Source organism: Coregonus lavaretus (genome assembly GCF_964263955.1).
Source record: "Coregonus lavaretus genome assembly, chromosome: 3".
Classification (NCBI taxonomy): Eukaryota; Metazoa; Chordata; class Actinopteri; order Salmoniformes; family Salmonidae; genus Coregonus; species Coregonus lavaretus.
In genome coordinates, this window is record NC_139990.1 from 27302956 (window position 1) to 27319888 (window position 16933).

The 16933-nt window shown below is 41.8% G+C and overlaps 1 protein-coding gene across 1 annotated transcript; it reads left to right on the forward strand.

Annotated features, from left to right (window-relative positions):
- Positions 1-9120: 9120 nt before the first annotated feature.
- Positions 9121-15139, forward strand: LOC311109478 (visinin-like; the record flags this gene model as incomplete). The annotated part of the gene is made up of 3 exons (XM_084152394.1): positions 9121-9501; positions 14822-14933; positions 15051-15139. 3 exons carry the CDS (start codon positions 9121-9123, stop codon positions 15137-15139), a joined length of 582 nt encoding a protein of 193 aa, XP_084008520.1.
- Positions 15140-16933: the final 1794 nt, after the last annotated feature.

Here is a 16933-nt window from a genome sequence, read left to right on the forward strand (position 1 = left end):
CCCAGCCTTGTGCAGGTCTACAATTTTATCCCTGATGTCCTTACACAGCTCTCTGGTCTTGGCCATTGTGGAGAGGTTGGAGTCTGTTTGAGTGTGTGGACAGGTGTCTTTTATACAGGTAACGATTTCAAACAGGTGCAGTTAATACAGGTAATGAGTGGAGAACAGGAGGGCTTCTTAAAGAAAAACTAACAGGTCTGTGAGAGCCGGAATTCTTACTGGTTGGTAGGTGATCAAATACTTATGTCATGCAATAAAATTCAAATTAATTACTTAAAAATCATACAATGTGATTTTCTGGATTTTTTAGATTCCGTCTCTCACAGTTGAAGTGTACCTATGATAAAAATTACAGACCTCTACATGCTTTGTAATTAGGAAAACCTGCAAAATCGGCAGTGTATCAAATACTTGTTCTCCCCACTGTATATCTCACTAGATCCGGATATTTAAGCCTCCATATATCTACTAGTTCTAACGTATCCATAACATTCACGATTTCCTTAAGAGCATGTGGGTGATTGTTTGTGGTGTGATTTCCTTTACAGTCCATTGAGCTATTTAAAACAGTATTATAATCCCCCACCATAATAATATTGTCTGGAATTGCTTGCAGGGTTGATAATTTTTTATATATATTGTCAAAGAAGTGTGGATCATTATTTGGTCCGTAAATGTTAATGAGCCATATCTGTTTATTGTTCAATAACATATTAAAAATAATCCATCTACCTTGCGTATCTATTTTGACAATTTGCACATTCGGATCGAAATTACTATTAATTATTATCATCACCCCTTTTGAATTTCTTTACCCATGGGAGAAGTATATTTCGCCCCCCCATTCCTTTTTCCACGCAACTTCATCTAGAATTGTTGAATGAGTTTCCTGTAAACAATAGATATTATATTCCTTCTCTTTGAGCCATGTAAATATTGTTCTTCTTTTGTTATTATCAGCTAAGCCATTACAATTATAACTGGCTATACTTATTTCACCATACACCATAATGAGATACACGTTTCAAGTCTATTTATCATTATATATGTTTGTAAATGTACCATAAAAAAAAAACGTAATGATTGAGTGTCCATATAGCTGTACCATGATATTTGCATTGCTACTAAGTATCCCTTCAATTGTTCTCCACTAATTCCCCCGCTAAAGCCCCTCCCCATCCCAAGTTGAGCCGTCATCCCAGTGATCGGCATCCCACCCACATCCCTCCGGATCCCTAGGGCCCCGAGAGGCCAGGACCCATCCATCGAAAAACAGCACACAGTGCCACGCACAAAACAGAAGCAGATTAACCGCCAAAAGCATTTCTAATGCTGTCACCTCTAACTATTTAAAAATATATATCTATTCAAATATCTTGCATATCTTATTTTCCATCATTATCAATTAATATGCGTAATAATGTCGGCAGTTCATATGTAGGATTTTAACATATAACCCGGATTGCCATTGTATTACATTTAATTTATTGACAAGCAATTATTATCCTAGCAAATAATTACCGTGGTCCATCCTTTCCACAGGGATGTGGGTCCATGCTGACGCGATGGCAACACGCAGTTGCTGCAGATTGGACGGCAGTACATTCATTCTGCGAACAGCCCATTCCATCTCATCCTAAATGCTCTATTGGGTTTGTCGGACCAGGCAATGTTTGTCGGAACTGGGTTTGTCGGACCAGGCAATGTTTTTCCACTCCTCAATTGTCCAGTGTTGGTGATTGCGTGCCCACTGGAGGCCCTTTTTCTTGTTTTTAGTTGATAGGAGTGGAACCCAGTGTGCTCGTCTGCTGCAGTAGCCCATCCGTGACAAGGATCAACGATTTGTGCGTTCAGAGATGCTGTTCTGCACACCAGTGTTGTACTGCGCCGTTATTTGTCTGTTTGTGGCCTGCCTGTTAGCTTACATGATTCTCACCATTCTCAGTAAACCCTAGACATTATTGTGCGTGAAAAGCACAGGAGGTTGGCCTGAGATACTAGATCCGGCGCACCTGGCACCGATGATCATACTACACACAAATCGCTTAGGTCACTCGTTTTGCCAGTTTAACATTCAATCGAACAGTAACTGAAGGCCTCGATTGCTGTCTGCCTGCCACTGTAGAAGCAGTTAATTAATTAATTATGGTCTTCAATTTAATCATGGCCTTAAATGAAGATCATGATTAGTCTAATCCGGTATTTAAGAGCTGGGCTGTAACAAAAGGGCTGTACCAAAAGCCTGCCCAGTCTGAGGCCCACCAGGAATGGAGTTGCCCAGCCTGTATAGCCTGTCCTGCCCTGGCTTGTTTGTTCCATGTTACATTGTTGTGATTCAATACCCTTCACTATATTTACCATGGCATGTATCTTTGACAAACAGACTAATAGGATGGATGGCATGGCCATTAGATGGCTTTGGCACCGCTCTGTCCTGGCATAAACCATCACCTTCTAAGCCTCCTTAGCCTCTCCTCTGTCTGTCTCTCTGTCAATCAAAATATCCCTTCACTAGCGCGGCCGGCCAGCCACCCACCCACCCACTCGGACTAAACCTTGATTTAGAGCAAAGGTTAGATTGTCTTCGGTCTCGGGGCAGCAGCTTTACTGGCTCAGAGAGTTGAGGGGGGCGTCAAAACACTTAATCCAATAACCAGGGGCTCTGTGCAAAGTATATTTCTAGCCCAGGAGAAAATCCCCTTTTTAAAATAGGAATGGATGGACAAAACAAGTAGGGGTGAATGTGTGTCAGGCCAGGGAGATCACAATGGATAAAGTGTGTGTGGATGTAGTGGAATGTGAGGACTAGACTATAGCTGAAGTGTGGCACTATACCATCCTGTTTTAAGGGGATCTGGAGCTGGTTCTCTGTCCATGGGTGTGCTGGCCATCTGAACCTTTAATTTGGGGACTGATGTTAACACACACGTCTTGGCTCCAGTCTATCCAGAGGTCTCTCTTGATGTGGTTGATAAAATTGTAGTTATCAGGTTAAAGGTATTTCAGCATCACTTAAATTAAATTCAAACAACTTTATTTTTTCTCTTAGGACAATTCTATAAGTGATATAGTGGTGCTTCACACATGCAATAAACAAGCACATAGACAAGAAATAGACAAGAAACATAATCAGTATACTCAATGGTACCTCCTATTGTTGTGTCCTTGAGCAAGGCACTTAACCCCCTAAAACTGCACCAGAGGCACTCACTGAAAATTGGTAACAGGTATTATAGTACAGTCTAAAATACATACCTATTTTGCTGTAAGAATGTTTGTATTAATTTTATCAATGAGATCATGTTTACTGTGTGAAACTGAACTGATTTTGATTGAAACACACTTTGGCTGCGTTTACATACACAGGCAGCCCAATTATGATATATTGTCAATAGTTGGGCAAAAGATCAGAATTGGGCTGCCTGTGTGTGTAAACACATCCTTTCTGGCGTAGATTCAATACACAGTGTTAAAATCAATATTTTCATACTGTACATAGGACCATCTTTTTCAAGGTGTTGATAAATTGAACCCTTCACAGTGTTGGGTCCCTATAACACACTGTGAGTGCTGAAAATTAACATTGTGTCAGTCAATCAACCAATAACACTAATAAGCATTACAGGTGGGACAAGGAAAAGGCCAGAGAAAACAAGGGAAAATGTGAAAACGGGTTAACCAAGTAAATTAAAACGTGGCCCCTCCAGATGGGTATACTACAAAGCAGGATCAATGAGTTAGCCAGCTAACTTTGATAAACAACCAGAAATAACTTTTGATTTTCTGGTTCATTAAACTTAGGTATGTGTTTTTGGTTGTTGACTCAATTAGACCATACCCATTTCAAGCATATCTTTTTTTAAAGAAAAAGTTATTTCAGAATATTTATGCAAGTTAGCTGGCTAACTCATTGATCCTGCTTTGTAGGAAACCCCTCAGGTCCTAGTGATAAACAGAGGTAGACAGAGGTGGCGAAACCTCAGGCTATCAAGGCCCATCCTTTTTTTATGTATGGCTATCATGGTTGTCAACCAGTGACAGTCATTATACTTATGCCCAGTTGCGACCCGTCATTCAGGACAGGTGGGGCAGAGTCCCACATTGTAGGATTTTTTATGAATTTATTTGCAAATTATGGTGGAAAATAAGTATTTGGTCAATAACAAAAGTTTCTCAATACTTTGTTATATACCCTTTGTTGGCAAACGTTTTCTGTAAGTCTTCACAAGGTTTTCACACACTGTTGCTGGTATTTTGGCCCATTCCTCCATGCAGATCTCCTCTAGAGCAGTGATGTTTTGGGGCTGTCGCTGGGCAACACAGACTTTCAACTCCCTCCAAAGATTTTCTATGGGGTTGAGATCTGGAGACTGGCTAGGCCACTCCAGGACCTTGAAATGCTTCTTACGAAGCCACTCCTTCGTTGCCCGGGCGGTGTGTTTGGGATCATTGTCATGCTGAAAGACCCAGCCACGTTTCATCTTCAATGCCCTTGCTGATGGAAGGAGGTTTTCACTCAAAATCTCACGATACATGGCCCCATTAATTCTTTCCTTTACACGGATCAGTCGTCCTGGTCCTTTTGCAGAAAAACAGCCCCAAAGCATGATGTTTCCACCCCCATGCTTCACAGTAGGTATGGTGTTCTTTGGATGCAACTCAGCATTCTTTGTCCTCCAAACACGACGAGTTGAGTTTTTACCAAAAAGTTCTATTTTGGTTTCATCTGACCATATGACATTCTCCTAATCCTCTTCTGGATCATCCAAATGCACTCTAGCAAACTTCAGACGGGCCTGGACATGTACTGGCTTAAGCAGGGGGACACGTCTGGCACTGCAGGATTTGAGTCCCTGGCAGCGTAGTGTGTTACTGATGGTAGGCTTTGTTACTTTGGTCCCAGCTCTCTGCAGGTCATTCACTAGGTCCCCCCGTGTGGTTCTGGGATTTTTGCTCACCGTTCTTGTGATAATTTTGACCCCACGGGGTGAGATCTTGCGTGGAGCCCCAGATCGAGGGAGATTATCAGTGGTCTTGTATATAGCTCAGCATTCAACACCATAGTACCCTCCAAGCTCATCATCAAGCTCGAGGCCCTGGGTCTGAACCCCGCCCTGTGCAACTGGGTCATGGACTTCCTGACGGGCCGCCCCCAGCTGGTTAAGGTAGGAAACAACATCTCCACTTCGCTGATCCTCAACACTGGGGCCCCACAAGGGTGCGTGCTCAGCCCCCTCCTGTACTCCCTGTTCACCCATGACTGCATGGCCAAGCACGCCTCCAACTCAATCATCAAGTTTGCAGACAACACAACAGTAGCAGGCTTGATTACCAACAATGATGAGACAGCCTACAGGGAGGAGGTGAGTGCTCTGAGGTGGTGCCAGGAAAATAACCTCTCACTCAACGTCAACAAAACAAAGGAGATGATCGTGGACTTCAGGAAACAGCAGAGGGTGCACGCCCCTATCCACATCGACGGGACCGCAGTGGAGAAGGTGGAAAGCTTCAAGTTCCTTGGCGTACACATCACCGACAAACTGAAATGGTCCACCCACGCCGACAGTGTGGTGAAGAAGGCGCAACAGAGCCTCTTCAACCTCAGGAGGCTGAAGAAATTCGGCTTGGCACCTAAAACCCTCACAAACTTTTACAGATGCACAATTGAGAGCATCCTGTCGGGCTGTATCACCACCTGGTACGGCAACTGCACCGCCCGCAACCGCAGGGCTCTCAAGAGGGTGGTGCGGTCTGCCGAACGCATTATCGGGGGCAAACTACTCACCCTCCAAGACACATACAGCTCCCGATGTCACAGGAAGGCCAAAAAGATCATCAAGGACATCAACCACCCGAGCCACTGCCTGTTCACCCCGCTATCATCCAGAAGGCGAGGTCAGTACAGGTGCATCAAAGCTGGGACCGAGAGAATGAAAAACAGCTTCTATCTCAAGGCCATCAGACTATTAAATAGCCATCACTAGCACATTAGAGGCTGCTGCTGCCTATTGAAATCACTGGCCACTTTAAGAAATGGAACACTAGTCACTTTAATAAGGTTTACAGTCACTTTAATAATGTTTACATATCTTGCACTACTACTCATCTCATCTCTGTTGGGACAGCTTTATGTAGGCCCTAACAGTTTGTGGGCACCGTTTGTCACTGTTATAGTGCAATTAATGTATTGTTTAGTGTTGTGTTGTGTAATAGCTTTGCTGGCATGCATCTAAAACATTTTTGGGGAGTTTGCCCCATCAACATTTACATGCTAAAATCGCCACTGCTTATACCAACTCCAACTAAATTGGGGAAGTTATGAGCATTCTACCAACAAATATAATGCACATTTTCTTCCAGGCAGTTTCACCTGAGCAGGTGGTGGGTTAAGGCTTATGGGTCATAGGTCAGGTAAGCACACTTAAGTCCCCTGGATCAAAGACAGAGGGGTTAATCATCACTAACTCGTCTTAGGTCTGTAAGAACGAAGAACCTGAAGGTTTAGCCCTTTCTAATTACGGGGGAAGAATAGGTTACCTGTGTGTTATTGACATACTGAATCTCTTTGGTTGTGAGACCACCCTTTACTATTTTGTCCTTCTCAATAGTGGTGTGGGGGGGGGGTTTATGCACATCGTAAATAGTAACAGGAGCTTGACAAAAAGAAGATCTACATCAAAAAAGGAATCTCTGCTCACTGTTATGCTGCTCCCAAACATGGTGATCTAATAAAGCTAACATGGTCATTTACCTTGAAGGGGATTTGAATAAAGCCTAAAGCTTTATTAAATCACCTCATCTGGAAACAAAGAAACAGTGAGCAGACATTCATTTGTTTCTATGTTAGTGTACATAGTTGAACATGTTCGACCAAACCCTCTACTTAAGTGGGATCCTAACTGACTAAAGCACCTAAACCTTAAAAACGGACCTACAGTTGGCTATCTAGGAACTACCAACAATGTGTCGAGAAATGGTTGCATGGCCCCTATACACTAACCTCAGCTGATATCTGTAAAACAGCTGATATCTGTAAAAACAGCTGATATTTGTAAAAACAGCTGATATCTGTAAGACCATTGTTGTTTTTTTCTTATTCAACTCAAGTGTTAACTGACAACAAGTCTTAGTGAAGAAGATAAAGCTACAGTCAAAAACTACACAGCAGCCTATGTGGATAAAATGCTCATGGCAAAAAAAGTTGTTTGTACTTTGCTTGTTAAGAAAGGGCAATAGAAAAATAAGGACATATTAAGACATTACATGGACATTACATAAAATATATTTTGTGTGTGTTAACGTGTTGACCTCCCGAGTGGTGCAGTGGTCTAAGGCACTGCATCGCAGTGCTAGCTGTGCCACTAGAGATGCTGGTTCGAATCCAGGCTCTGTCGTAGTCGGCCGTGACCGGGAGACCCATGGGGCGGCGCACAATTGGCCCAGCATCGTCCAGGGTAGGGGAGGGAATGGCTGGCAGGGATGTAGCTCAGTTCGTAGAGCATGGTGTTTGCAACGCCAGCGTTGTGGGTTCGTTTCCCACGGGGGGCCAGTATGAAAAATAATGTATGCACTCACTAACTGTAAGTCGCTCTGGATAAGAGCGTCTGCTAAATCACGTAAATGTAAATGTAGACATGGAATGGTGGAGAAAGAAAAATAAGCAGATTAGAAGTTCGTTTGGGGCTCAGCGCCTTAACAATCCTGTATAATTCACTTAGCCGAGCCAGCAGGTGTAGCAGGACCCCACTTTTCTCAGTCCGCTGACCATATGAATATCACTTTTATCTTGACTCGTCTTCTCTGAGTCACTCACACGGGTAAGCGTTTGAATTCATCTATTTATGTCTTGTTTCCTTGTTTGTTTCTGTCTATAGTTCTAGCTGTACTCCAAGGAAATGTTTTTTTGGAGCCAGGGATGGGTTGAATTCCATTCAAATGTATGTGGAAGATTGGAATTGATATTGGAATTTCAGTTTGCTTCCTAAATTGACTGATTGGAACTCCTTTCTAACAGCATTAGGTTAATATGGACTTTCTCATTTTTAGTATCTACTCAACATACTGTACTCATTTCACCCATAGTTGTAATGTCTGTTCTAGTACCTTTGAAGCTTCTAATGGTCTCATGTACACTTGTGCTTTATTACACATTACAGCCATTTTAAAGTTGTATTATTGTGAATGTATGCTAGTCCATAGTTGAGTCATAGATCAAAGGAATAACCACAGGTTTTCAGTATTATGTTTTTAGTTGCATATGTATGCATTGTGATTAGTGGAGGCTGGTGGGAGGAGCTATAGGAGGACGGGCTCATTGTAATGGCATATGGAAACCACGTTTGACTCCGTTCCATTAATTCCAGTCCAGACATTACAATGAGCCGTCCTCCTATAGCTCCTACCACCAGCGTCCTCTGATTGTGATACATGCCTAAATAACTATTGGGTCATTGTATGTTTTGGTGAATTTTAGAAAAGTATATGAGTAATGGGCTCTCAACTGCTAATGCCATACGTGTATTGAGCTGGGATATTAATCACTGGTGAGTCCGAAAAGTAGACACATAGACTTGTAAACAACTTAAAGCCTGGGTATATCACAACTGTGGGGCTTTATGAAGTGACAAACAGCACAGAGAAAGCCAGGATGTTGTTCATGTGTTTGTGTGCGCATGTGTGTTTGTTGCGTGCATGCGTGAGTGCATGTGTAAATTCATTAGCTGACCGTAACCTGTATCATAGACCCCGATGATTAGGAATGGGTATTTTATGACTACTAGACGGAGATCACAGAGCACAGATTACGGCTGTCATGTCTACAATAACTGTCATCCCGTCACATGCTGGATACATTACTGCAATTAGTTATGGATGGCCCGGTGTGCCCAGATACGTCTCTTGATTAAAGATTACGATAATTAAAACATTGAACTCCACTCCGTGATTTCTTAACTGGATTACTTAAATTACTTCATTCCTATTTTCATTTAGAGTTGCTTTTCGAGGGATATCGTACATTGTCGGGACGTACAAAAAAAAACACATCACAGTCCGTGTTGATATACATTTGCCCTTTAAAAGACACAACAGAGAACTATTTATTTCACCTGAAAACATAACATGGGGAACGCCAAGAGCAGCGCCGTCTCCAAGGAGATCCTGGAAGACCTGAAGCTCAGCACCAAGTTCACTGAGACGGAGATCACCCAGTGGTACGAGAGCTTCCAGAAGTCGTGTCCCTCTGGACGTATCACGCCCATGGAGTTCGAGGTCATCTACAGCCGTTTCTTCCCCGAGAGCAACACCCAGACGTACGCGCAGCACGTCTTCCGCTCCTTCGACACCAACGATGACGGCACGCTGGACTTCAAGGAGTACATAATTGCGCTGCACCTGACGTCCACGGGGAAGACCAACCGGAAGCTGGAGTGGGCCTTCTCGCTGTTCGACGTGGACAAGAACGGATACATCACCAAGTCGGAAGTGACCGATATCTGCAGCGTAAGTAGTGGGAGGGGGAGTGGATGGATGGATAGATAGCTGGGTGGATAGATAAATAGAGATGACATGCATGTTCGAAACTAATCCTGTTGACTGATGCTTGTCATCTAAATCCAAACTAGACTTAATCTAGGCCTCTGAATTGCCATTGAGGGGTTTAAGGTTTAAAACTGTGTGACATTGATTCTGTTCAAGTGTCAAATGGTTGTACTACTTGGTGATTGACAGAGATGGGGGAGGAGCTGTGGTTAGGGTCTCAGGCAATATGGAGGAGGGATAAGCCTCAAGCTCTGTTTTATCTTCTAAGATGTAATAATTGACCCCCTGATATTTCTACACACAAACCTTTTACCCAGAAATGGCGACGCTTATATCAAGGGCTCTCAACCATAAGATAATTAAACATGAGCAAACTAAGCCATAAAATAGAATGTTCAATCCAAAAAATCTTGACTTTACATTTGACAAAGAAAGTGGTAACCCCAATATCTCGCAATTCATTGCTTTGGTGCCTCACTTCTGCTGTGGAGTCTCAGGGTGCACTATAGTGACCTGGAGGCGGGGATAAATCGTTTCACCTCAGCGATAGTGTCAATGTCCCTGTGGTGCAGATTCATTCTGGCACTGATACCACTCTACTACGGCGTCTGACCGAATTCACTGAATTCAATATAAACGCAACATGCAACAATTTCATTGATTTTACTGAGTTACAGTTCATATGAGGAAATCAGTCAATTTAAATAAATTCATTAGGCCCTTGTCTCTGGATTTCACATGACTGGGAATACAGATATTAATCTTAGGTTAAACTGAAAGGGTGTAGGAGGGAGGGATACATATAGGGTAGGAGCGAATGGGGATATAGATTAAACAGTGCTTAAGATTTGAAGACATCTCGGTGTGTCCTGGTGTAACAAGATTGCTTCCGTCACTCTCCTCGCCCCAACCTGGGCTTGAACCAGTGACCCTCTGCACACATAGACAACAATCACCTTCGAAACATCTTTACCTATCGTTTCACGAAAGCTGCGGTCCTTGCTGAGCAAGGGAAACAACTACTTCAAGGTCTCAGAGCGAGTGACGTCACCGAATGAAACGCCACTAGCACGCATCGCTAACTAGCTACCCATTTCACACTGGTTACACTGGGCTGCAGGTCAAGATGTACGTGACACACACTGTGCGATTATCTCCCATGGCTGTCTGAAAGTAAATGTGTAATTTGTTCAAACATGCAAAAGAGGTTGAATACTAAAATCGTGAATAACGTTTTAGCCCAAATTATAACGTTTTTTAAAACTACCATTTCTAATATGGTCCTTCGAGCTAAAGAATGACAGTGAGTATCCCACCCTATAGTGATCATGGTGAAGTATACAATATTGCCAACCAATATCTGAACAGTCAGTGCTTTGCCATGTAAATGTGACCAATGGCAAACACCGCATACTGTATTTTGCTGGGGTTAGTAGTGGTTTATATATATATATATATATATATATATATATATATATATATATATATATATATATACTGAACAAAAATATAAACGCAACATGCAACAATTTCATTGATTTTACTGAGTTACAGTTCATATGAGGAAATCAGTCAATTTAAATAAATAAATTAGGCCCTTATCTCTGGATTTCACATGACTGGGAATACAGATATTAATATGTTGGTCACAGATACCTTTAAAAAATGGGCCTCACAATGGGCCTCAGGATCTCGTCACGGTATTTTTGTGCATTCAAATTTATATAGATAAATGCAATTGTGTTCGTTATGCCTGTCCATACCATAACTCCACCGCCACCATGGGGCACACTGTTCACAACATTGACATCAGCAAACCACCCGCCCACACGACGCCATACACGTGGTCTGCGGTTGGGAGGCTGGTTGGACGTACTGCCAAATTATTTTAAACGACATTGGAGGTGGCTTATGGTAGAGAAATTAACATTCAGTTCTCTGGCAACAGCTCTGGTGGACATTACTGCAGTCAGCATGCCAATTGCACGCTCCCTCAAAACTTGGGACATCTGGGGTATTGTGTTGTGTGACAAAACTGCACGTTTTAGAGTGGCCTTTTCTTGTCCCCAGCACAAGGTGCACCTGTGTAATGATCATGCTGTTTAATCAGCTACTTGATATGCCACACCTGTCAGGTGGATGGATTATCTTGGCAAAGGAGAAATTATCACTAACAGGGAAGTAAACAAATTTGTGCACAAAATTTGAGAGAAATAAGCTTTTTGTATGTATGGAACATTTCTGGGATCTTTTATTTTAGCTCATGAAACATTAGACCAACACTTTATATTTTGTTCAGTGTATATATATATAGATATATATATAAAAAGGAAAAATCCTTCTAACAAACTGAGTATATGTGAGCTGAAATGAGAACAAGCTGCTGCTGATTTGTCAGTTCGCACCAGTCCTTAGGCTCTAATCTTCTTTAAGCTCCCTGTTTACAGTTGAAACACTGAAATGTGATTTAGTGGTTTTTGTACCACTGTTCTTCTCTCCAAAATGTTATTTTGATTTCTGACAATCCATGGGAACACAATACGATTTAATCAAAACTAATGTTCAGATGGGAAGCATATTTATTAATGGTAGATACTATCATTTGAAATCCCTCGAAACCACAGTGCCTTCAGAAAGTATTCAGACCCCTTGGCTTTTTCCACATTTTGTTACCTTAGCCTTCTTCTAAAATGGGTTAAATTGTTTTGCCCCTCATCAATCTACACACAATACCCCATAATGATGAAGCAAAAACTGGTTTTTAGAAATGTTTGCTAATTTATTAAAAATGAAAAGCATATCACATTTACATATGTATTCATACCCTTTACTCAGTACTTTGTTGAAGCACCTTTGGCAGTGATTACAGCATTGAGTCTTCTTGGGTATGATGCTACAAGCTTGGCACACCTGTATTTGTGGAGTTTCTCCCATTCTTCTCTGCAGATCCTCTCAAGCTCTGTCAGGTTGGATGGGGAGCGTCGCTGCACAGCTATTTTCAGGTCTCTCCAGAGATGTTAGATCAGGTTCAAGTCCGGGCTCTGGCTGGGACACTCAAGGATATTCAGAGACTTGTCCCGAAGCCACTCCTACGTTGTCTTGGCTGTGTGCTTAGGGTCGATGTCCTGTTCAAGGTGAACCTTCACCCCAGTCTGAGGTCCTGAGTGCTCTGGAGCAGGTTTTCATCAAGGATCTCTCTGTACTTTGCTCCGTTCATCTTTGCCTCGATACTGACTAGTCTCCCAGTCCCTGCCGCTGAAAAACATCCCCACAGCATGATGCTGCCACCACCATGCTTCACCGTAGGGATGGTGCCAGGTTTCCTCCTGACATGACGCTTGGCATTCAGGCCAAAGAGTTCAATCTTGGTTTCATCAGACCAGAGAATCTTGTTTCTCATGGTCTGAGAGTCTTTAGGTGCCTTTTGGCAAACTCCAAGCGGTCTGTCATGCGACTTATAATGAGGAGTGGCTTCCGTCTGGCCACTCGACCATAAAGGCCTGATTGGTGGAGTGCTGCAGAGAGGATTCTCCCATCTCCACACAACTCTAGAGCTCTGTCAGAGTGATCATCGGGTTCTTGGTCACCTCCTTGACCAAGACCCTCCTCCCCCGACTGCTCAGTTTGGCTGGGCGGCCAGCTCTAGGAAGAGTGTTAGTGGTTCCAAACTTTTTCCATTTAAGAATGATGGAGGCACCGGGTGACTGACACACACACACACACACACACACACACACCCTTTAAACCCCCTATACTCCCACTGTGTTCTTGGGGACCTTCAATGCTGCAGAAATTTTTTGGTACCCTTCCCCAGATCTGTGCCTCGACACAATCCTGTCTCTGAGCTCTACGGACAATTCCTTTGACAATTCCTTGGTTTTTGCTCTGACATGCACTGTGAACTGTGGGGACCTTAAATAGACAGGTGTGTGCCTTTCCAAATCATGTCCAATCAATTGAATTTACCACAGGTGGACTCCAATCAAGTTGTAGAAACATCTCAAGGATGATGAATGGAAACAGGATGCATCTGAGCTCAATTTCGAGTCTCATAGCAAAGGGTCTGAATACTTTTTTTATTTTTATACATTTGCAAAAACTTATAAAAACCTGTTTTCGCTTTGTCATTATGGGGTATTTTTTGTAGATTGTTGAGGAAATGGTTTCATTTAATCCATTTTAGAACAAGGCTGTAATGTAACAAAATGTGGAAAAAGTCAAGGGGTCTGAATACTTTCCGAAGGCACTGAACGCAAATATTATTTTCTTTCCATGTGAATGGTACCTGATTGTTTCATACATTTACATTGTTCAAGAAAGAATACAGTATGTGTTTTTGACAATCCTTCGGAGCGATACGTTTTCTTTATCCTTACAGTACCTTTTAAAGATTATCATTTGATCATTTCATAGTACAAACTAAATGTTCCACAGTAATCTCTCTTTCAAAATGATCAGCCCTGGTATATGGTTTTGTGAGAAGATTAAAAAGAACAGGATTGGGGTGTTCTAAGGATATATTCTCACTGCAGTGATCTGGTGTGTATAGTTTATATAGGGTGAGAAAATTTCAATGACATCCTTTCACAAACACTTTACAATAACAAGCCATGAATGTGGATAAAATGGTTCCATAATAAGTTATTTGTGTTGGACAGCATTAATGAACGTGACATTTTGGTGTAGTCGGCAGGATTTGCTTGACATATTTGTCAGTAAATCTCCCATGTTACAGAATAACTGATGAAAGTGACGTACCATAAAACTTCAATTAAACGCTGAGTCTCAAATAGCCGTCTGTCCCTTTTAGAAGCTGGGCATCGGCACACATTTCAGCAAATAAACACCTGTTTCAAATAAACACCAGGTCTAAATGAATTGTTTACGAGATTACCGTGGACACAGCTCTGATATTCCCATGGTCATGTGCATAAAAAAATGTGTCATTGTTGCTAGCCATCGCGCCACCAAAAAGAACACACGACATCACTGGTACCGCTCTCCATGGTGTTGAAGTGCGAAATGGGAGCCGTGTGATAGGCAGTCAAGTCGTTGCAAGTCTGATCTGCGAGGGCTTTGTTATTACTGGTTATAATGTTTATACTGGTCATACTTGTCACAATAAACAGTGTGGTAGTCTTTTCAACATTTTATTGAGCAAAAGCTGTGTGCATTAAGGAAATAAACACCTTGCTCAAATAGAAGCCTGTCTCTAATAAACGCTGTTTGTATTCAATGATATTTTAATGATCCTAAACTGTGCCCCTTGTGTACCCAACAGGCTATTTTCAAGCTAATTCCCAAGGATGAACAGGCTGAGCTGCCCGATGACGAGAACACACCGGAGAAGAGGGCCAACAAACTCTGGACATTCTTTGAGAAAAAAGACAATGGTGAGAAAAAGAAAGTCTTGTTTAATGTGAATTCACATTTTAACTGTAATATAAACCTAATGATGATGATTCCTATCTGTTTCTTTCTCTTGCTCTTGCTCTCTCTCCCCACCTTAGAGCGAGTTGCAGAAGGAGAGTTCATCAAGGGTGTGATGGACAATGAGGATGCGCTTCGCCTCATTCAATATGAACCTGCCAACAAGTAACCCCTGCTAATAAGGTCCTATTGTACTTACATTTTCGTCATTTAGCAGACGCTCTTATCCAGAGCGTCTTACAGTAGTGACTGTATACATTTTCATACTGCTCCCCCGTGGGAATTGAACCCACAACCCTGGCGTTGCAAGCGCCATGCTCTACCAATTGAGCTACACCGGACATTACTTTATACTATATACTGGTATTGCACAAATTCTATATATTTTTGGGACTTGATATTTAGCTTCAGAATGTTTTGAGAAAGGCTAAAGAGTATTGAGAGCTGGTAGGAGGGGTTTAGAAAATGAAAGCAAGTATTGAGTAATCTGTTGATAATACTTCATACTCATTAGCTAATCATTCGTAAAATATTTTGAAATGTGTACCAATAAAGCAGCAATAATAACAAAGGTAGTGCAATCTTAGGATAATGTTTTAGGACCTTTTAGAGATTGTGTTTAAAATTGAACCTGTGTTGTAAAGACATGGATGTTGATACCGACAGACAAAATCTAAAATAAAGGTCAAGGGCTAAATACTGTAGACTCACAGAATGCCAACTACGATACAAGTCTTTATGACATTTACCTCTCCTCTTTTCGAAGTAGAAAGAAACTTGGTTAATTTTTTTGAAACTACTTCACTCAGAGTTTGTCCCTGTTATTGAAAGATAAGGATTGTGCGTTTCAATTAGTTTCTTTGTCTTAATATTATCCTCTGAAAATGATAGACACAAACTTTATAGAAGTGCAAACGCTTGGACTGAAATTATTGCTGAACTAGTGTTTTCTCTGTCTGTTGAGCACAGTTCTAGCAGCATTTGAAGTCTCACTCATTTAATACACACACCTTCTATTTTGATAAGATACTGACTTTATGAAAGAGTTGTCATAAACTTTAGATTACATTAGCTTCAAGCCTCATTAGATAAAAATGGCCCTTTAATAGTTCTTAGAGAGCTGAGGTGTGTGGCAAGGCAAAATCAAATCTGTCTATCAGATTATTTGTGTTTGTTTTTAATTATTTCTGTTATTTCTGTTTCCCCCCTCTGTTTTTGTAAACAATTTGTTTTGCTGTTTTGATTCAAAAGTATTATTGTGAAATAAAGCATTCCAAAATGTTGTGTTTTCACTTGTCACTATTTTCTGGTTGGAAATGTCTACATTCTATACAGTATTGTCATGCTACTTACAGTGGAGAGAACAAGTATTTGATACACTGCCAATTTTGCAGGTTTTCCTACTTACAAAGCATGTAGAGGTCTGTAATCCAGAAAATCACATTGTATGATTTTTAAGTAATTAATTTGCATTTTATTGCATGACATAAGTATTTGATACATCAGAAAAGCAGAACTTAATATTTGGTACAGAAACCTTTGTTTGCAATTATAGAGATCATACATTTCCTGTAGGTCTTGACCAGGTTTGCACACACTGCAGCAGGGATTTTGGCCCACTCCTCCATACAGACCTTCTCCAGATCCTTCAGGTTTCGGGGCTGTCGCTGGGCAATACGGACTTTCAGCTCCCTCCAAATATTTTATATTGGGTTCAGGTCTGGAGACTGGTTAGGCCACTCCAGGACCTTGAGATGCTTCTTACGGAGCCACTCCTTAGTTGCCCTGGCTGTGTGTTTCGGGTCGTTGTCATGCTGGAGGACCCAGCCACGACCCATCTTCAATGCTCTTACTGAGGGAAGGAGGTTGTTGGCCAAGATCTCGCGATACATGGCCCCATCCATCCTCCCCTCAATACGGTGCAGTCGTCCTGTCCCCTTTGCAGAAAAGCATCCCGAAAGAA